At 39.3% G+C, this 21,715-nt stretch overlaps 3 protein-coding genes across 3 annotated transcripts; 2 read left to right on the forward strand and 1 right to left on the reverse strand.

The window, feature by feature from the left end:
* Positions 1 to 4,803: 4,803 nt before the first annotated feature.
* Positions 4,804 to 5,748, reverse strand: LOC123277834 (olfactory receptor 4D6-like). The gene has a single exon (XM_070487784.1). The coding sequence runs from the start codon at positions 5,746 to 5,748 to the stop codon at positions 4,804 to 4,806; it is 945 nt and encodes a 314-aa protein (XP_070343885.1).
* A 7,969-nt stretch (positions 5,749 to 13,717) lies between these two features.
* LOC139040776 (olfactory receptor 4D6-like) lies at positions 13,718 to 14,662 on the forward strand. Its single transcript, XM_070487783.1, has one exon. It carries the CDS (start codon positions 13,718 to 13,720, stop codon positions 14,660 to 14,662), a length of 945 nt encoding a protein of 314 aa, XP_070343884.1.
* A 6,032-nt stretch (positions 14,663 to 20,694) lies between these two features.
* On the forward strand, positions 20,695 to 21,495 carry LOC139040695 (olfactory receptor 4D11-like). Its single transcript, XM_070487447.1, has one exon. It carries the CDS (start codon positions 20,695 to 20,697, stop codon positions 21,493 to 21,495), a length of 801 nt encoding a protein of 266 aa, XP_070343548.1.
* Positions 21,496 to 21,715: the final 220 nt, after the last annotated feature.

Here is a 21,715-nt window from a genome sequence, read left to right on the forward strand (position 1 = left end):
GAAGCAATGGTTGTTCCCCATCCCTGAGGGTTGGTAGGTTCTCTTACTATAGAGTCGTGGCTGAGGAGGAAGGGGCAGATCCAACTTAGAGGATTTTTATTTCCTTGTATTTTTCCCGTATGAGTCAGGAGTAAGCAACCTTTGGTTGTTTGAAGATCAATTAAGGAAAAATAAAGTTCTTAAGAGGCCCAAGTGACAAGTATAAGATCACGCAGGAAGCTAGTGATGGAGTTAGACTTTGACATTCAGCCCATGTCATTTCAATAATTTATAAGAAGATTTATGATGGTGGCAGTGGTCACAAAGTTAACTCAGAGTTATAGGTAAAAGCCATCCTCAGCCTAAGCATCTGCCTGAATCACCTGGCATTACCTTATTGATAGATGGTCACTGTCCAGATCAGTGCCCAACTGGGAAGCATCATGATTGGTCTGTGTAAAAACAAACTTTGGGAAGGTAAGAGTCTTGAAAAACTATGTGGATAAATAAGCCCAAAACACATGTTGCCTCTCATTTGCTCTGGAGAATTTGATGACTTGTCTTGTTTTCCCAGTTTATTCAGTCTCTGAGGGCACACTTACCTCCACAGCATGTACTGATAGGCAGTATGTTTTATCCAAAAGACTTATATTGAGCCACCCACATGCAAGAGACCTGGGCACTGTTAAAACTCTCCTGAGGGTACTACTCTTTTCACTTCTCTCAATTTGTCCCATTCTCCTCATCCTCACTTAAACCTTTATCACTTCTCCTCAGATTGTTTCAGGAGTTCTGTAACTGGTCTCCTTTTCTTCGGTGTAGTTTTCTCTAATTCATCCTCTCTGTTGTTTGCAGAAATATCTTCACAAGTCATAAATGGGACCACTTATTCCCTTGCTGGAAAATTTCTAGTAGTTCCCTATTGCTTATAGAATAAAGATTAAACTTTTCTTATAGCATCCAAGACTTCCCTCCATCTTCGATATTATCTAGTGCCCTGTTTCCTTTGATTCTGTTTCAGGTGTTTCAATGTTATACACATTCTTATGCCTTTGGATCTGTGATCTTGTTGCTCCCTCTACCTACCGTATCCTCCCTACTCTCAGAATCTCCCATCTATCCATCTTCACAAACACTGACCTTTCGACACTCGGGTCCAGAGACTCCTCTTCTGTGAAAACTTCCCTGACACCCCTTTGTGACTCATTCCCTGCACTGACTTCTCTTCTGGTATTTTTAACAGTTTCTTCTAATTATATGTCTCTTTTCCCTTAGCACACTATAATTTCCCTATTATACCTCAAGTTCATCCTGTCTGCTCAGTATTTCATCCATCAAATCTTCACTTAGTATGGGGCATGCGTTAGGTGCTCAATAAATGTTTTGTTGCTGTTTTAAAGATTGACACCTGAGCTAACATCTGTTGCCAATTTTCTTTTTTTCCCTTCTTTTCCCCAAAGCCCCCAAGTACATAGTTGTATATTTCAGTTGTGAGTGCCTCTGGTTGTGCTGTGTGGGATGCTGCCTCACCGTGGCCTGAGGGGTGCCATGTCCATGCCCTGGCTCTGAACACGGCAAACCCCTGGACTGCCCAAGCAGATTGCATGAACTTAACCACTCGGCCACAGGGCCAGGCCCTCAATAAATGTTTCTTAAATTTATAAATCTAGCTGGTAAGTGCACATCATTACTTATAAGCATTGGCATTGGAATGTGAGTGAGGGAGAAGGATCTTGATGAACACAGGCTAAGAAACTCTTTTGTTAACATCTTTGACATGGCCTGAGGGATGCCAGATAGAGATTTGTTTTCTGATCCAGGCTATAAAACACCTTTGTGACCTTGAGAAAGTCACATTGCCTCTCTGTTCCTTGGATCCTCAGTTGTAAAATGTGAGGGCAATCTAACGTGATGTGGTGTAGGGCAATGTTAAGAGTTTTCAGGTAGGGCAAATTTGGGTTGGAATTTTGCCTCTTCCTCATTTGTTACATGGAGCAAGTTCTTTATTTTCCTTCAATTTATTCCTCTGCAAACTGGGAAGCATACCACTTACTTCAATGGGTGGCATAAGGAGTAACTATGATCATGTTTGTAAAGTACCAAGATCAGAGTGGACATTCAATTAACTTGATTCATTTCCCTTTTTCCTGAAAACAGAATCTGACCTGCCTATCATGAGGGTTATTTATGAAGACATATGTAGAATATTCTATTGAATAGCAATAAAATGCGATTCAATAGAAGTACAACTTCTCTTTGAACCAACTTAACTATTTTTGTTTCCATGAACTTGCATGAATTAACCAAGTGGACTTGAGCCTTCAGCTCTGGGTCATTGGGTTCAGGAATAAGACAGGCTCTGGATCAAAGGCTAAAGAGACCCAGTGAGTCATGGGCAGTGTATGGAAATAGGGTTGCCTTTGAAACCTCCACAGTTTTTAAGATAAGTTGAGGTTAAGATTATGTTTTTGAAGGAAGCACCAATGTTGTGGAAAGAGGCTCCATGATCCCATGGACGAACCCTAAGCTAGAATAAAATCTGCTCCTTATATGCAACTCAATTGTTCCATCAAATACGAGCTGCTTTCTCTTTTACCATGCTGACTCCATCTCTGTGGCTCCTTCTTCTTAAGGAGACATTCCTCCTTTTCCAGTATTTAAAATCTACTTCTTTGTTTTCCGTTACTAAAATTTTCAGATATTTTTGCAATATCTTATACACTAGGTACATTTTCATGCACATCCTATCCAAGTATAATCCACAATGTCTCACACTCTGACAGTTCAATGTTCTTACCCAAATCCTTCAGTATCCAAGCTGGAATTTATGCCATCTGAGACTGGATAGCTGGGCCTCAGTGTATATGGTTCTGGGGAAATATCATGTTAGAAGTTGAAGTCCTTCTGCAGGTTAGTTACATTAGACTTCGGTATCTTCTCTTAAAACTTCACATTGGAAAGGGCAGACTCAGGGAGTTACATCATCATGGCTCTTCATCTGGTCCCAAAGCATCCCTATCACATACAGTAGTCCCTTAGGCTCAAGCCTAATATGAGAATTACCAAAGGGAATTTTATTATATCTGAGTGTGGAAATAGAATGGACATTCTTATGACAGTGTTGGAGTTCCAGTGGGAGTTATTAAATATTTTCCAAGTCATTATTGGACACAAATCCACGCATATGTGCACACACATACATATGCATGCACTTACAGACACACACAAACAAAGATGCCCACGTTTCTATGCTTTCCAAATTCTTGCAAGGCCCCAGAAGACATATGCTATTTATTCTGTGATTCTTTGAATTTTGGGGAAACATGTTAATAGAAATATCTAATGCCATATTATCATTCATTCTCAGTGTGGGCAATGTGACCAAGGGGGCAAAAATTGGTTATTGGTAGCCAAAAAATCTTAGATATTGCAATGATGTGTGGTCCTTCAAAGATCTTTGGTGTGTAAAAAGATATACAGTATATCTTTGGTATTACATTTTCTTGTGGGAAAGCAATTAGTAAAAACACCTAATAAAGCTCCTTGGGGGGGGGCAATAATTTTAAAAAGTTTGAGAAGCACTGCCATGTGGTTAAGAGTCTTGGCCCAATGTCTCTGTCTTGTAGGACTCAGAGAAAATCACAAATGTATGTCATCTACTAGGACTATTTTGCAAGTATTAATGCATCATAACAATTTCAAAAGAATGGTCTATATGTTGAAGTTTCCTGAGATTTCTTATTCCTCTTGGCCAATTTTTTAATGACTTTTGGAGGCTGAAGGGTAGAATTTGAAGCAGGAATAAAGAGAGAAGGGAGATTTATTGTCTCTCTACATAATTACATTTTTAGAATCGTCCTCTTGGGAGAGAGGTGTATTACAAAGAAGACCCAGTGGCTATTCCTAAATGGCCCTGCCTACAATGTGTTTCTTTTCTCTCCTGCTACAAAAAATGGATCTTGAGTGTGTGAAAAGGTATTTTTTTTTTTACCAGTGATTTATCTTGAATTGTCTGTGCATATATAGACAAAACTATAGTTTTGCTCCAGCTATAAAAGCCCTGGGAGTGAAGTGGAGAGAAGATAGAGGGAATAAAGAAGTTTAAGTTAACAAAAAATAAATTATCTTTGTGGATTTTGTGCAGATATAGCCCCAATTTGTACAAGTACTTTTGAGATTAATTTGAGTGAGAAAATCAGTAGAATGGATCTGAGAATAGTGAAATATATTGAAATATGTTGAAGATTCTGTACTCAAAATATTAAATCAAGAAGTGATTTTAATAATCAACTGGGAATAATCAGAGAAGGCAGAGAAATCTCAGAGACACTAGAGAAAGCATGTGAGAAAGAAATACATCCATATTCTGTATATATGCACATTTAGGAATATTATAACAGGGAAATTGTTTGTATGCCTGATTAATTCCAGGAGCAATGCTAATTTTTGCAACTATCATCCTCTCAACATTTGTAATTCTTTACTCTCTTGGCAACCTTGTGAGGAGACAATGTTATTTCCATATTGCAGGTGGTAAAAGTGAGGTAAAGTATGTTGGCATGAGAGTTACAGATTACAACAAAATAGCATTAGGTTATTGATTTTAGTCTTATACCTCATTCCTCTCCCCAGTCTGCAAGCCCAATATCTCATGTTGTTCAACCTCATCTCTTCTTTTTGTTTCTATATTCCCTCTAATAGAGTTAAGCGTCTATGAGGATGTAGAGAAATGACTGTGGAGAAAAGAGATAGCTGTCTCTTACTCCCAGGATAGCGGTTTGAGAAAAACTAATCAGAGTTAGATTTCCATCTCAATCTGACTGCTCACCCCAGTTTACTGCTCTCAGAAAACCCAATCCTTCTCTGAAGTCTCTTCATGGCTGATTTCATCTCTTGGCTCCTCAGAGTGTAGATGATGGGGTTCACCATGGGGGTGATGACCGTGTTATTGATAGACACAGCTATGTCCATGGGCAGTGTAGTGAAGGGCCGGCAGTAGATGTAAATGAAAGGCACAAAGTGAAGAGTCACCACCAGGATGTGGGAGGTGCAGGTGGTGAGGGCCTTGTGCCGGCCCTCCCCAGAGTGAGATCTCAGCATCACCAGAATAATAGTGTAGGACCCCAGGAGCCCGAGGAACCACAGGAGTGTCACCAGCCCATTGTTAGAGATCATAAGGAGTTCCAGAGCAAAGGTGTCAGTGCAGGCCAGTTTAACCACTTGGGGCGCATCACAGTAGAAGGCATCTAGGACATTGGGACCACAGAAGGGGAGTGGAAGTAAGAGAATTATCTGGACAATTGAGTGCAAACCACCACCCACCCAAGAGGCGACCACCAAACCCACCCACATCGATCTCCTCATAATGGTCACATAATGCAGAGGTTTGGCAATTGCAAGGTATCTGTCATAGGCCATCACAGAGAGGAAAAAAATATCTGCCCCACCAGCAAAGTGGAAGAAGAAGATCTGTACCATGCAGCCATGGTAAGAGATGGTTTTCCTCTCTGATAAAAGATCCACCAGGAACTTGGGAACGGTGACAGCTGAGAAAACAATGTCCAGGACTGATTTGTTCCTCAGGAGAAAGTACATGGGAGTGTGGAGGTGGGACTCACAGGTGATGGTCAGCACAATGAGTGTGTTACCCAGCACAGTTGTTACATACACAGCAAGGAAGACCACAAACAAGCAAAACTCTAGCTCCCGGAAGCGAGTGAGTTCCAGGAAGACAAATTCCTTCACAGTGGTGTGGTTGCTCTGGCCCATGATGGGGACTACCCTCTGCTAGGTCTACCTTAGGAGAAGATATGTTAGGATTAGGAGTATGCAGTCATGAGGCGGCAATATCATTTATCATATATTGTTATAAGGCTCTTGCAAGTATCCAGATCATAACGACTACTCAGAAAAACCGTGCTAGAGTCTCCCTTTTCATTGTGTGGAAACTCTTTATCCTGGTGATTTTCCTTTCTTGTTGTAAAACCCTAGGTTGACAAGAAGAACTCCTATGTCCTTACTCTGACTAGAGGGAGATGGAAAGGCTATGGTCATTTGACCATGGCTTATTTTCTATCCTGCAGAAATAACTTCTTTACATGTATGCAAAGCTTTATAATTTACTAAAAGCTTTCACCTGCAACATTTCATCTTGATTTTGATTCTTGTGGTGTCTCTGTGGGCTCTGTAGAGTAGTTATGATTATCTCCATTTTACATAGGAGAAACTGAAGCTTAGAGCAGTTAATGACTTTCCCACATTTGCAAAATCACAAAGTTAATAAGTGGCAAATCAAGGATTTGAACCCAAATAATTTTTCTGACTTGACAGAGACTCCCTTCTTGACGAGATTTTAGTTAGGCCCTTCTGAGCCCTCTTCTCAACTAGGTGTCAACCTCGACCTTACACATTTTTCCTGGATAAACTCAGTTTTAGCAAGAATCCTGCTAAATCAGTTTAGCAAGAAGCCCCTACCCTTGATATCTGATCAAATTTCTCAACCCCCACCCTAGACATCTAACTCCTTGTATCAAAGTTCTTGGCTTGTCTTTAGCAAGAATCCTGTTAAGCCAATTTAGCAAGAATCCCCCTATCCTTGCATTCTCCCTTTAGTAATTCTCTATCCACTGACCCTCTCCCTCTGTTCATTGGCTATAAATCCCAACTTCTCCTCATTGTATTCGCAGTTGAGCTTAATCTCTCCCCTCTATTGCAATAGTCTTGACCTCTACTGCAACAGTCTTGAATAAAATCTGTCTTGCCATTTTTAACAAGTGTCTGGTGAATAATTTTTATTTAACAGTCTCCAGAGGTTTTTCCACTGTAGCGTTCTGCCAGATCAGAGGGTGTGGGGCTTACTTTGCTATATCAGAATTATAGTGGGTAGATTAACTTTACAGTTAATTAAGTAGCCTGACTAGTTAATCCTCATCTCCTTTCATACAGGAGAGAAGAATCATAAGTACTCCTCCATGTGCTCTGAGACACTTGGATCTCACTTGGTCCACAAGGCTCTTGGTTGAGTGTAGAGCTGCAATCATCATTCAGAGCACATGAAATCATCACAAACAAACTCATCATTAAAACTTCCAGACCTCAGTGGTGACTTAATCTGATCCTCCTTACTTTAGGGGTGAATGGAGAAGGGTATTTATTTTTCTAGAATCACTCTATGGATTGGTGAAAGATACATAACTTTAATAAAAATTTTCCGAGTCCTCTTTGAATTTTTGCCATGAGAATACTTAATATCTACCCTTTAAACAAATTTCAAGCATACAATAAAGTATTGTTAACTATAGTGCATTACATTTCCAGGACTTATTCACCCTGCATTACTGAAACTTTGTACCGCTCATATCCCTTGACTAACATCGTCCCATTTCTCTCTACCCCAAGCCTCTGGTGATCACCATCCTACTCTCTGCTTCTGAGTGGAAGACATTATGCTAAGTGAAATAAGCCAGCCACAGAAAGACAAACACTGCATGATCTCACCTATAGGTAGAATCTAAAACAGTTAAACTCTTGGAAAGATAGAGAATTTTAACCTGGGATTAAATATAACCTCAAATTCCAGGGATTTTCTTCTGTTGCTATGTTGGCAAGTAAGGTTTTTTCAAATCAGATATCTGGCCATCAGAGGACAAAACTCTCTTAAATATGAATATTTGTATGTCCAAGGACTCTCATATTGCAGATAATTTTTAAAAATTCAAATAGTTGAGATGACCCAAAGCCAGTTCAACAATAGAAAGTAAACAGTTTTGGCATTCAAAGCAATGGAAGCATATATGAAGAAAATAGGATAAGAAAGAGAGTAGACTAGATAAAAAAAGAACAGAGCACAATCCCTGAAATAAAAACATAATAAAGCACCCTGCAAATGACCTGTTTAGTGGCATTTCTTTTTTCAGTTCTGTTACAGTTGAGGGGTATTTTATGGTTTAATTTGAGGAGTTCAGACATGCAGAAAGCTTCTTAAATAAAAATCTTCTCTGTTGATTTTCCTAGATTTCTGATTTCACCATTAGAACCATTTTATTCCTGTGGAAAAGTGAATTTTCTCTCTAAGGGTTCTTTTAATATGATACAATAAGAATCCTACTTTAATATCCCATCATAACACAGTACCTGGAGGTGGTATTCTGGAATTTTTTACTGCCACCTAGCAAACAACAGAAAGCTACTCAAATTATGTTATTTCCCTTTATAAAAGGTGTCTACAAATAAGAGCCCACCTTAGGATTGTATTGAGGGCAAGATGTATTAGCTTCCCAACTTGAAACTCCAAGGGAAACATTTGACCTAGACCCAAGTGTCAGGGACAGCTCCCCTAGGAAACCAGTAAGATCTTCCTCTTAGACAATGAAGACTACGTACTGGGCTATTTCTGTTTTGTCTTCCATACACTCAAAAACCTATATATGGGTTAATTTCCTACTCCATACTTTCTCAACTGTAATCTCTTAACAGTTTCCTACTTATATTTTGTTGTTTTGTTACGTGTTTTGCTGTTGTTGCTGTAAGATCTCCCTAATCCTTTGTAGATGTGATGAGTAAATACATTGGTTACTAAGGTAGAGACTGATTTTCATAGGTATAAGGCAATCAGCCATGTCCAGGACAAGCATTGGTTATGAAGGCAAGATTGGAATGGGTGCTAGGCAGGAAATCATAGCAGTCTTGGCCGACAGGGGTTGAAAAGGTAATATGGAAACTAAGGATGGGTGTGTAGCGTTGGGAGTCAGGCTTGTAGAATCTGCAGGAGGTGAGGGGCCACAAAAATCATACATTGCCACCTTCAGTTTGCCTAGTTGGGTCCTCATTACTATTTTCAAATAATGCTGCACTCAGCATTTTGGAAATGTATTTTTGTGTACATCTATAAGTCCAGACATGAACTTTACTGGGTCTAGGTCTAGTCAAAAATTACATTAGTTTTCTAATTTTAACTAATGATTAAGGTATTGTAAAGAAACAGCCTAATTCTAATTGTGGTTGGATGTTTGATTTCTTTTTATAGATGGATGTCATAAGCCAAAATAAATTGCAACACATTTTAACTTGAAATGGAAGACTGAAGAGTTTGTCATCTTGATGATACAAATGCCAAAAAAACAAATTTATTATAATATTCGAATAAAATTTAAGTAATTGTTTTTATAATTTTGGGGTTGAGAAGAACTTGGTAAGCATTACACCAAAGATTACCAAAGACTATTAGATTTGGTTGAATAAAAATATGAAACTTCCATGTTTCAAAAGCATTAAAAATAAGTTAAAAACTAAAAATGAATGAAAAACTTGGGAAAATGTATGTAAAAAATAATACAAAATAAGTTTACTACTTTTGCTATAAATAGAGCTTTTATCATTCAGTGAGAAATGTATACTTTAAAACAAAAGTGGGTCATGATTCACAGAGAAATATAGTTGGTCAGCTCATATATGAATTGATGTTCAATTACACTATTATGCAAAGAAATGAAAATTAAAATTGCAATGAGATATCAATTTTCACCTGAAGTACTGGTCAATGTTTAAAAGACCCATTATTTGCATGGATATGGGGAAGGAGATATATGGTTGGTAGGAGTGTACAGAGGGACAAACTTTCTGGGGTCATTCTTGAAATATGTGCCAAAACTTAAAATGTGCAAGTCCTTTGACTCAGGAATTCTATCTTAGGAATTTATGCTAAACAGTTAATAAATCAAGTGCTTAATGCCATAAGTGCAAAGAAAGTTTGTGACAGTACAGATTATAAGAAATAAGAATTTAGATTAATATCTGATATATAAAACTTGTTCAATAAGTTACTGTACAATAGAGTAATTCAGTATTTTCAGCCAATAAAATTGATAATGTAGAACTTTACTCTTGGATGTGGTAAGAGTCCTTTTTAGTGATAGGTTGAAGTGCTGACTGTATCACATACTGTTACTTTTGCAAATAAATCTATTTTTTTTGTGAGGAAGATTAACCCTGAGCTAACATCTGTTACCAATCCTCCTCTTTTTGCTGAGGAAGACTGGCCCTGAGCTAACATCCATGCCCATATTCCTCTACTGTATATGTGGGACACCTACCACAGCATGGCTTGAGAGGTGGTGCCATGTCTGCACCCGGGATCTGAACTGGCGAACCCTGGGCCACCGAAGCAGAACATGTAAACTTAACCTCTATGCTACTGGGCAGGCCCCAAAATCTATATGTTTAAAAGAAGTCTGGAAAGATGTCTACCTCAATAGTAGCAGCTATTATCTGTGGGTATTTGGATTTTGGTAATCTTTTTTTGAAAAGATATTCTATTGTGTCCAATTTTTAAAATAGATTTTAAATGGCTTCTGATTTTGAAAATTAGAAAAAGTGTATTAACATACACTTTGAAGTAAAAGCTTTTCCTCATTAATTTGAGCTCTGATGTTATGCCTCAGGCCCAGTTAGCAACTGTGGACAGGGTTCCTGGTTGGTGCAGTATAAACAGCTGCTCCCCCACCGCAGCAGCTGAAACAAGTGAAAGGAGCGACTAAACTCTATCTCCATGTGGAGGCACAAATCAACAACATCAAGCAATATGAAAAAATACATTAAATCACCAGAACAGAAAGAAAGTAACAAATACACAGAAAACAATCCCAAAGAAAATGAGATATATAACCTAAATGATGATGATTTCAAAACAGCAATCATTAAAATACTCAATGAGTTAAGAGAGAATTCTGACCGACAACTCAATGAGTTCAGGAGCTATGTCACAAAAGAGTTTGATACGATAAAGAAGAACCAAACAGAAATATTGGAAATGAAGAACACAATAGAGGAGATTAAGAAAAATCTAGATGCTCTGAACAGTAGGGCCAATAATATGGAGGAAAGAATTAGCAATTTGGAAGATGGCAATATAGAATTGCTGCAGGCAGAGGAGGAGAGAGAAGCAAGACTAAAAAGAAATGAAGAAACTCTCTGAGAATTATCAGACACAATTAGGAGATGCAACGTAAGGATTATAGGTATACCAGAGGGAGAAGAGAAGGAGAAAGGGGCAGAAAGCCTATTCAAAGAAATAATGGCTGAGAACTTCCCAAATCTGGTGAGAGAGATGGATCTTCAGGTGACAGAAGCCAATAGATCTCCAAACTTTATCAATGCAAGAAGACCAACTCCACGGCATATGGTAGTGAAGCTAGCAAAAGTCAACGACAAGGAGAAAATACTAAGGACAGCCAGGCAAAAGAAACTAACCTACAAAGGAACCCCCATCAGGCTATCAGCAGATTTCTCAGCAGAAACTTTACAGGCTAGAAGAGAGTGGAATGATATATTCAAAAATCTGAAGGACAAAAATCTACAGCCGAGAATTCTCTACCCAGCGAAAATATCCTTCAAATACGATGGAGAAATAAAAACTTTCCCAGATAAACAAAAATTAAGGGAGTTCATTGCCACAAAACCTCCTCTTCAGGAAATCCTCAGGAAAACCCTCACTCCTGAAACATCCAAAAAAGGAAAGGGGCTACAAAACCAAGAGCAGAGGAGATAAGTAGAAGGACAACAACAGAGAGTAGCAGCTCTACATCAGAACAGATTAAACCATGGGACGAGAAACAAAGGAAATTGAAGAAAACCGGAAAACAAGACACAAAATGGGAGTGGTAGGCCCCCACATCTCAACAATCACTCTAAATGTAAATGGATTGAACTCCCCAATCAAAAGACACAGAGTGGCAGGATGGATCAAAGAACAAGATCCAACAATATGCTGCCTCCAGGAAACACACCTCAGCCCCAAAGACAAACACAGACTCAGAGTGAAGGGATGGAGAACAATACTCCAAGCTAATAATGAACAAAAGAAAGCAGGTGTCGCTATACTAATATCAGACAAGGTAGATTTCAAAGCAAAACAGATAAAGAAAGACAAAGAGGGACAGTATATAATGATAAAAGGGACTCTCCACCAAGAAGACATAACACTTATAAATATATACGCACCCAACACAGGAGCACCAAAATTTGTAAAGCAACTCTTAATAGAACTAAAAGAAGACATCAACAACAATACAATAATAGTAGGGGACCTCAACACACCATTAACACCAATGGACAGAACATCCAGACAGAAAATCAACAAGGAAATAGTAGAATTAAATGAAATATTAGACCAGATGGACTTAATAGATATATATAGAACACTTCATCCAAAAACAGCAGGTTACACATTCTTCTCAAGTGCACATGGAACATTCTCAAGGATTGACCATATTTTGGGAAACAAAGCAAACATCAATAAATACAAGAGAGTTGAAATAATATCAAGCATCTTTTCTGATCATAATGCTATTAAACTAGAAATCAACTACAAGAAAAAAGCAGAGAAAGGTGTAAAAATGTGGAGACTAAACAATACGCTTCTCAACAAACAATGGATCATTGAAGAAATTAAAGAAGAAATCAAATTTTATCTGGAGACTAATGAAAATGAGAACACAACACACCAAATCATTTGGGATGCAGCAAAAGCAGTCCTAAGAGGGAAATTCATCGCAATACAGGCTCACCTCACTAAACAAGAAAAAGCTCAACTAGTCAGGCTACTTAATTAACTGTAAAGTTAATCTACCCACTATAATTCTGATATAGCAAAGTAAGCCCCACACCCTCTGATCTGGCAGAACGCTACAGTGGAAAAACCTCTGGAGACTGTTAAATAAAAATTATTCACCAGACACTTGTTAAAAATGGCAAGACAGATTTTATTCAAGACTGTTGCAGTAGAGGTCAAGACTATTGCAATAGAGGGGAGAGATTAAGCTCAACTGCGAATACAATGAGGAGAAGTTGGGATTTATAGCCAATGAACAGAGGGAGAGGGTCAGTGGATAGAGAATTACTAAAGGGAGAATGCAAGGATAGGGGGATTCTTGCTAAATTGGCTTAACAGGATTCTTGCTAAAGACAAGCCAAGAACTTTGATACAAGGAGTTAGATGTCTAGGGTGGGGGTTGAGAAATTTGATCAGATATCAAGGGTAGGGGCTTCTTGCTAAACTGATTTAGCAGGATTCTTGCTAAAACTGAGTTTATCCAGGAAAAATGTGTAAGGTCGAGGTTGACACCTAGTTGAGAAGAGGGCTCAGAAGGGCCTAACTAAAATCTCGTCAAGAAGGGAGTCTCTGTCAAGTCAGAAAAATTATTTGGGTTCAAATCCTTGATTTGCCACTTATTAACTTTGTGATTTTGCAAATGTGGGAAAGTCATTAACTGCTCTAAGCTTCAGTTTCTCCTATGTAAAATGGAGATAATCATAACTACTCTACAGAGCCCACAGAGACACCACAAGAATCAAAATCAAGATGAAATGTTGCAGGTGAAAGCTTTTAGTAAATTATAAAGCTTTGCATACATGTAAAGAAGTTATTTCTGCAGGATAGAAAATAAGCCATGGTCAAATGACCATAGCCTTTCCATCTCCCTCTAGTCAGAGTAAGGACATAGGAGTTCTTCTTGTCAACCTAGGGTTTTACAACAAGAAAGGAAAATCACCAGGATAAAGAGTTTCCACACAATGAAAAGGGAGACTCTAGCACGGTTTTTCTGAGTAGTCGTTATGATCTGGATACTTGCAAGAGCCTTATAACAATATATGATAAATGATATTGCCGCCTCATGACTGCATACTCCTAATCCTAACATATCTTCTCCTAAGGTAGACCTAGCAGAGGGTAGTCCCCATCATGGGCCAGAGCAACCACACCACTGTGAAGGAATTTGTCTTCCTGGAACTCACTCGCTTCCGGGAGCTAGAGTTTTGCTTGTTTGTGGTCTTCCTTGCTGTGTATGTAACAACTGTGCTGGGTAACACACTCATTGTGCTGACCATCACCTGTGAGTCCCACCTCCACACTCCCATGTACTTTCTCCTGAGGAACAAATCAGTCCTGGACATTGTTTTCTCAGCTGTCACCGTTCCCAAGTTCCTGGTGGATCTTTTATCAGAGAGGAAAACCATCTCTTACCATGGCTGCATGGTACAGATCTTCTTCTTCCACTTTGCTGGTGGGGCAGATATTTTTTTCCTCTCTGTGATGGCCTATGACAGATACCTTGCAATTGCCAAACCTCTGCATTATGTGACCATTATGAGGAGATCGATGTGGGTGGGTTTGGTGGTCGCCTCTTGGGTGGGTGGTGGTTTGCACTCAATTGTCCAGATAATTCTCTTACTTCCACTCCCCTTCTGTGGTCCCAATGTCCTAGATGCCTTCTACTGTGATGCGCCCCAAGTGGTTAAACTGGCCTGCACTGACACCTTTGCTCTGGAACTCCTTATGATCTCTAACAATGGGCTGGTGACACTCCTGTGGTTCCTCGGGCTCCTGGGGTCCTACACTATTATTCTGGTGATGCTGAGATCTCACTCTGGGGAGGGCCGGCACAAGGCCCTCACCACCTGCACCTCCCACATCCTGGTGGTGACTCTTCACTTTGTGCCTTTCATTTACATCTACTGCCGGCCCTTCACTACACTGCCCATGGACATAGCTGTGTCTATCAATAACACGGTCATCACCCCCATGGTGAACCCCATCATCTACACTCTGAGGAGCCAAGAGATGAAATCAGCCATGAAGAGACTTCAGAGAAGGATTGGGTTTTCTGAGAGCAGTAAACTGGGGTGAGCAGTCAGATTGAGATGGAAATCTAACTCTGATTAGTTTTTCTCAAACCGCTATCCTGGGAGTAAGAGACAGCTATCTCTTTTCTCCACAGTCATTTCTCTACATCCTCATAGACGCTTAACTCTATTAGAGGGAATATAGAAACAAAAAGAAGAGATGAGGTTGAACAACATGAGATATTGGGCTTGCAGACTGGGGAGAGGAATGAGGTATAAGACTAAAATCAATAACCTAATGCTATTTTGTTGTAATCTGTAACTCTCATGCCAACATACTTTACCTCACTTTTACCACCTGCAATATGGAAATAACATTGTCTCCTCACAAGGTTGCCAAGAGAGTAAAGAATTACAAATGTTGAGAGGATGATAGTTGCAAAAATTAGCATTGCTCCTGGAATTAATCAGGCATACAAACAATTTCCCTGTTATAATATTCCTAAATGTGCATATATACAGAATATGGATGTATTTCTTTCTCACATGCTTTCTCTAGTGTCTCTGAGATTTCTCTGCCTTCTCTGATTATTCCCAGTTGATTATTAAAATCACTTCTTGATTTAATATTTTGAGTACAGAATCTTCAACATATTTCAATATATTTCACTATTCTCAGATCCATTCTACTGATTTTCTCACTCAAATTAATCTCAAAAGTACTTGTACAAATTGGGGCTATATCTGCACAAAATCCACAAAGATAATTTATTTTTTGTTAACTTAAACTTCTTTATTCCCTCTATCTTCTCTCCACTTCACTCCCAGGGCTTTTATAGCTGGAGCAAAACTATAGTTTTGTCTATATATGCACAGACAATTCAAGATAAATCACTGGTAAAAAAAAAAATACCTTTTCACACACTCAAGATCCATTTTTTGTAGCAGGAGAGAAAAGAAACACATTGTAGGCAGGGCCATTTAGGAATAGCCACTGGGTCTTCTTTGTAATACACCTCTCTCCCAAGAGGACGATTCTAAAAATGTAATTATGTAGAGAGACAATAAATCTCCCTTCTCTCTTTATTCCTGCTTCAAATTCTACCCTTCAGCCTCCAAAAGTCATTAAAAAATTGGCCAAGAGGAATAAGAAATCTCAGGAAACTTCAACATATAGACCATTCTTTTGAAATTGTTATGATGCATTAATACTTGCAAAATAGTCCTAGTAGATGACATACATTTGTGATTTTCTCTGAGTCCTACAAGACAGAGACATTGGGCCAAGACTCTTAACCACATGGCAGTGCTTCTCAAACTTTTTAAAATTATTGCCCCCCCCCAAGGAGCTTTATTAGGTGTTTTTACTAATTGCTTTCCCACAAGAAAATGTAATACCAAAGATATACTGTATATCTTTTTACACACCAAAGATCTTTGAAGGACCACACATCATTGCAATATCTAAGATTTTTTGGCTACCAATAACCAATTTTTGCCCCCTTGGTCACATTGCCCACACTGAGAATGAATGATAATATGGCATTAGATATTTCTATTAACATGTTTCCCCAAAATTCAAAGAATCACAGAATAAATAGCATATGTCTTCTGGGGCCTTGCAAGAATTTGGAAAGCATAGAAACGTGGGCATCTTTGTTTGTGTGTGTCTGTAAGTGCATGCATATGTATGTGTGTGCACATATGCGTGGATTTGTGTCCAATAATGACTTGGAAAATATTTAATAACTCCCACTGGAACTCCAACACTGTCATAAGAATGTCCATTCTATTTCCACACTCAGATATAATAAAATTCCCTTTGGTAATTCTCATATTAGGCTTGAGCCTAAGGGACTACTGTATGTGATAGGGATGCTTTGGGACCAGATGAAGAGCCATGATGATGTAACTCCCTGAGTCTGCCCTTTCCAATGTGAAGTTTTAAGAGAAGATACCGAAGTCTAATGTAACTAACCTGCAGAAGGACTTCAACTTCTAACATGATATTTCCCCAGAACCATATACACTGAGGCCCAGCTATCCAGTCTCAGATGGCATAAATTCCAGCTTGGATACTGAAGGATTTGGGTAAGAACATTGAACTGTCAGAGTGTGAGACATTGTGGATTATACTTGGATAGGATGTGCATGAAAATGTACCTAGTGTATAAGATATTGCAAAAATATCTGAAAATTTTAGTAACGGAAAACAAAGAAGTAGATTTTAAATACTGGAAAAGGAGGAATGTCTCCTTAAGAAGAAGGAGCCACAGAGATGGAGTCAGCATGGTAAAAGAGAAAGCAGCTCGTATTTGATGGAACAATTGAGTTGCATATAAGGAGCAGATTTTATTCTAGCTTAGGGTTCGTCCATGGGATCATGGAGCCTCTTTCCACAACATTGGTGCTTCCTTCAAAAACATAATCTTAACCTCAACTTATCTTAAAAACTGTGGAGGTTTCAAAGGCAACCCTATTTCCATACACTGCCCATGACTCACTGGGTCTCTTTAGCCTTTGATCCAGAGCCTGTCTTATTCCTGAACCCAATGACCCAGAGCTGAAGGCTCAAGTCCACTTGGTTAATTCATGCAAGTTCATGGAAACAAAAATAGTTAAGTTGGTTCAAAGAGAAGTTGTACTTCTATTGAATCGCATTTTATTGCTATTCAATAGAATATTCTACATATGTCTTCATAAATAACCCTCATGATAGGCAGGTCAGATTCTGTTTTCAGGAAAAAGGGAAATGAATCAAGTTAATTGAATGTCCACTCTGATCTTGGTACTTTACAAACATGATCATAGTTACTCCTTATGCCACCCATTGAAGTAAGTGGTATGCTTCCCAGTTTGCAGAGGAATAAATTGAAGGAAAATAAAGAACTTGCTCCATGTAACAAATGAGGAAGAGGCAAAATTCCAACCCAAATTTGCCCTACCTGAAAACTCTTAACATTGCCCTACACCACATCACGTTAGATTGCCCTCACATTTTACAACTGAGGATCCAAGGAACAGAGAGGCAATGTGACTTTCTCAAGGTCACAAAGGTGTTTTATAGCCTGGATCAGAAAACAAATCTCTATCTGGCATCCCTCAGGCCATGTCAAAGATGTTAACAAAAGAGTTTCTTAGCCTGTGTTCATCAAGATCCTTCTCCCTCACTCACATTCCAATGCCAATGCTTATAAGTAATGATGTGCACTTACCAGCTAGATTTATAAATTTAAGAAACATTTATTGAGGGCCTGGCCCTGTGGCCGAGTGGTTAAGTTCATGCAATCTGCTTGGGCAGTCCAGGGGTTTGCCGTGTTCAGAGCCAGGGCATGGACATGGCACCCCTCAGGCCACGGTGAGGCAGCATCCCACACAGCACAACCAGAGGCACTCACAACTGAAATATACAACTATGTACTTGGGGGCTTTGGGGAAAAGAAGGGAAAAAAAGAAAATTGGCAACAGATGTTAGCTCAGGTGTCAATCTTTAAAACAGCAACAAAACATTTATTGAGCACCTAACGCATGCCCCATACTAAGTGAAGATTTGATGGATGAAATACTGAGCAGACAGGATGAACTTGAGGTATAATAGGGAAATTATAGTGTGCTAAGGGAAAAGAGACATATAATTAGAAGAAACTGTTAAAAATACCAGAAGAGAAGTCAGTGCAGGGAATGAGTCACAAAGGGGTGTCAGGGAAGTTTTCACAGAAGAGGAGTCTCTGGACCCGAGTGTCGAAAGGTCAGTGTTTGTGAAGATGGATAGATGGGAGATTCTGAGAGTAGGGAGGATACGGTAGGTAGAGGGAGCAACAAGATCACAGATCCAAAGGCATAAGAATGTGTATAACATTGAAACACCTGAAACAGAATCAAAGGAAACAGGGCACTAGATAATATCGAAGATGGAGGGAAGTCTTGGATGCTATAAGAAAAGTTTAATCTTTATTCTATAAGCAATAGGGAACTACTAGAAATTTTCCAGCAAGGGAATAAGTGGTCCCATTTATGACTTGTGAAGATATTTCTGCAAACAACAGAGAGGATGAATTAGAGAAAACTACACCGAAGAAAAGGAGACCAGTTACAGAACTCCTGAAACAATCTGAGGAGAAGTGATAAAGGTTTAAGTGAGGATGAGGAGAATGGGACAAATTGAGAGAAGTGAAAAGAGTAGTACCCTCAGGAGAGTTTTAACAGTGCCCAGGTCTCTTGCATGTGGGTGGCTCAATATAAGTCTTTTGGATAAAACATACTGCCTATCAGTACATGCTGTGGAGGTAAGTGTGCCCTCAGAGACTGAATAAACTGGGAAAACAAGACAAGTCATCAAATTCTCCAGAGCAAATGAGAGGCAACATGTGTTTTGGGCTTATTTATCCACATAGTTTTTCAAGACTCTTACCTTCCCAAAGTTTGTTTTTACACAGACCAATCATGATGCTTCCCAGTTGGGCACTGATCTGGACAGTGACCATCTATCAATAAGGTAATGCCAGGTGATTCAGGCAGATGCTTAGGCTGAGGATGGCTTTTACCTATAACTCTGAGTTAACTTTGTGACCACTGCCACCATCATAAATCTTCTTATAAATTATTGAAATGACATGGGCTGAATGTCAAAGTCTAACTCCATCACTAGCTTCCTGCGTGATCTTATACTTGTCACTTGGGCCTCTTAAGAACTTTATTTTTCCTTAATTGATCTTCAAACAACCAAAGGTTGCTTACTCCTGACTCATACGGGAAAAATACAAGGAAATAAAAATCCTCTAAGTTGGATCTGCCCCTTCCTCCTCAGCCACGACTCTATAGTAAGAGAACCTACCAACCCTCAGGGATGGGGAACAACCATTGCTTCCATCTTGTGTTTATTTTACTCCATCAGAAAGTGAAAATCCCAAGCTCACTAGAAACTGTTTATCTTTTATAGGAAGGGCACAGGAGGAAATTCACATTTACCTGTACTGCCTACATTTCTGTGGTAACCTTGAATTTCATGCTCGTTCTCTATGTATGCATGTCTGGACCTTTGTGAACATAATCATCTCCATCACCATCTTTGTCAACTTCTTTGTGTTAAATTCATCATTTACCCTTGACCTCTTAGTATCTATGAAATGAAATAAAACATTGAAGAGAAGATGTCATTTCTGCAAGGTCTAAAATTCCATTGATGGAAAGAGGAAATTGAGGAGCTAATAAAACTCACCACTGAAAGTTCTGTAGAGTGTTCCTTACACAAATTATTCATGGATTTATATATTTTGAAACTGGCAGGCAGTGTGGTATAATGGAAAGATCCTAGAACTAAGAGACAGAAGAAAACTGTGTTACTTTTTCTCTGCCACTGGTTTTCTGAATTACTTTGGAAAATTGGCTTATACTTATTGATTTCAGTTTTGGTATTATTAAAGTGGGAATAACAGCTTTCTCCCTAAACTCAGAGGGATATTAGGAAATTTTATTGTAATTAAGTGTGCAGTAGCTTTTAAAACAATAATATGCTGTTCAAATTGACCCATATCATCTTGTTACTGAAAGGCATTTGAGGGTTGATTTATTCCAAAGGCTTTTAAGCCATAGATACAAAGTGAAACTTGAATAAAATCAGAGCTGCTCTGATTCACGAAGATGTAGGGAACCCATAATTCTTTCCATAAAGCCTTCCTTAGATCTCTTCCTCAGCAACTTCTAGGGGTGAACTTTAAAAGATCACAAAGTCCCCAATCAAGTACGGTAGGAAAGCAAATGATCTAGCTCAAAACTCAACTTGTACTAATGAGGGAACTGAAGCAAGTAGAACTGAGTGATTTCCCTGGTAACACAGATAGTTCATGAAGAATAAGATATATTTATGTATGTTCATTTTCTGTATGAGGTAAAACTTTGATTTCATTACCTAAGTAATATTATTTCTTTCCAAGCTGTACTTGGAGGAGGAAATATCATCCAATGGCCCTGAGAAATCATACCAGGGTGTCTGAATTCATTTTTTGTGGCCTTACCCAGTCTCAAGAGTTAAGCTTGCTCTTATTTTTATTTTTAGCTGTGATTTATGTAACAACTGTGTTAGCAAATGTTGCCATCATGATCACTGTGGCCTGTGAGCCTCGCCTTCACACACCCATGTACTTCCTGCTCCGCAATCTCTCTGTCTTGGACATCTGCTTCTCCTCCATCACTGCTCCGAAGGTCCTAGCAGACCTTCTGTCAAGGAGAAAGACCATCTCCTTCAACGGTTGCATCACACAGATGTTTTTCTTCCACCTCCTCAGTGGAGCAGACATTTTTTCTCTCTCTGTGATGGCCTTTGATCACTACATGGCCATCTCCAAGCCCCTGCACTATGTGACCATCATGAGTAGGGGGAGATGCACTGCCCTCATTGTGGCTTCCTGGATGGGGGGCTTTGTCCACTCCATTGTGCATATTTCCCTTTTGCTACCCCTCCCCTTCTGTGGACCTAATGTTGTTGATGGCTTCTATTGTGATGTCCCGCAGGTGCTCAAACTCGCCTGCACTGACACCTTTGTCATTGAGCTTTTAATGATTTCCAACAATGGCCTGGTCACTACCCTGTGGTTTGTCCTTCTTCTTGTGTCATACACAGTGCTCTTGATGATGCTGAGAACTCAAACTGGAGAAGGCAGGAAGAAAGCCATCTGTACCTGCACAGCCCACATCACTGTGGTGACACTGCACTTTGTTCCCTGCATCTATGTCTATGCCCGGCCCTTCACTGCCCTCCCCATGGACAGAGCTGTCTCCATCACCTTCACTGTCATCATCCCTGTTCTGAACCCCATGATTTACACCCTGAGGAACCACGAGATGAAGTCATCCATGAGAAGACTGAAGAGAAGACTCATGCTTTCTGAAAGGGGATAGCCTGATTACAGATTGTGGATCAAGCTGCAAGAATATAATTGAGATATTTTCTTAAAATATTAGCTGTCACATATTGTCATGCTTCAACCATAAATAGACGAGTATAGCAAGATGGCACAGGCACAAAGGATCAGCTACCTGGCACAACGATATTGAGAAGGAACACCAGCAAGAAATTAAGCGGATAGAACATAGTCCTTAAAGAGCAATTGACAGCAAG

The sequence above is a fragment of the Equus asinus genome, chromosome 17 (genome assembly GCF_041296235.1).
Source record: "Equus asinus isolate D_3611 breed Donkey chromosome 17, EquAss-T2T_v2, whole genome shotgun sequence".
In the NCBI taxonomy this organism is placed as follows: domain Eukaryota; kingdom Metazoa; phylum Chordata; class Mammalia; order Perissodactyla; family Equidae; genus Equus; species Equus asinus.

What these genes read in the sequence shown, in the direction of transcription:
- LOC139040776 (XM_070487783.1), top strand. Translation starts at nt 13,718, where the DNA reads ATGGGCCAGAGCAACCACACCACTGTGAAGGAATTTGTCTTCCTGGAA.
- LOC139040695 (XM_070487447.1), top strand. Translation starts at nt 20,695, where the DNA reads ATGATCACTGTGGCCTGTGAGCCTCGCCTTCACACACCCATGTACTTC.
- LOC123277834 (XM_070487784.1), bottom strand. Translation starts at nt 5,748, where the DNA reads ATGGGCCAGAGCAACCACACCACTGTGAAGGAATTTGTCTTCCTGGAA.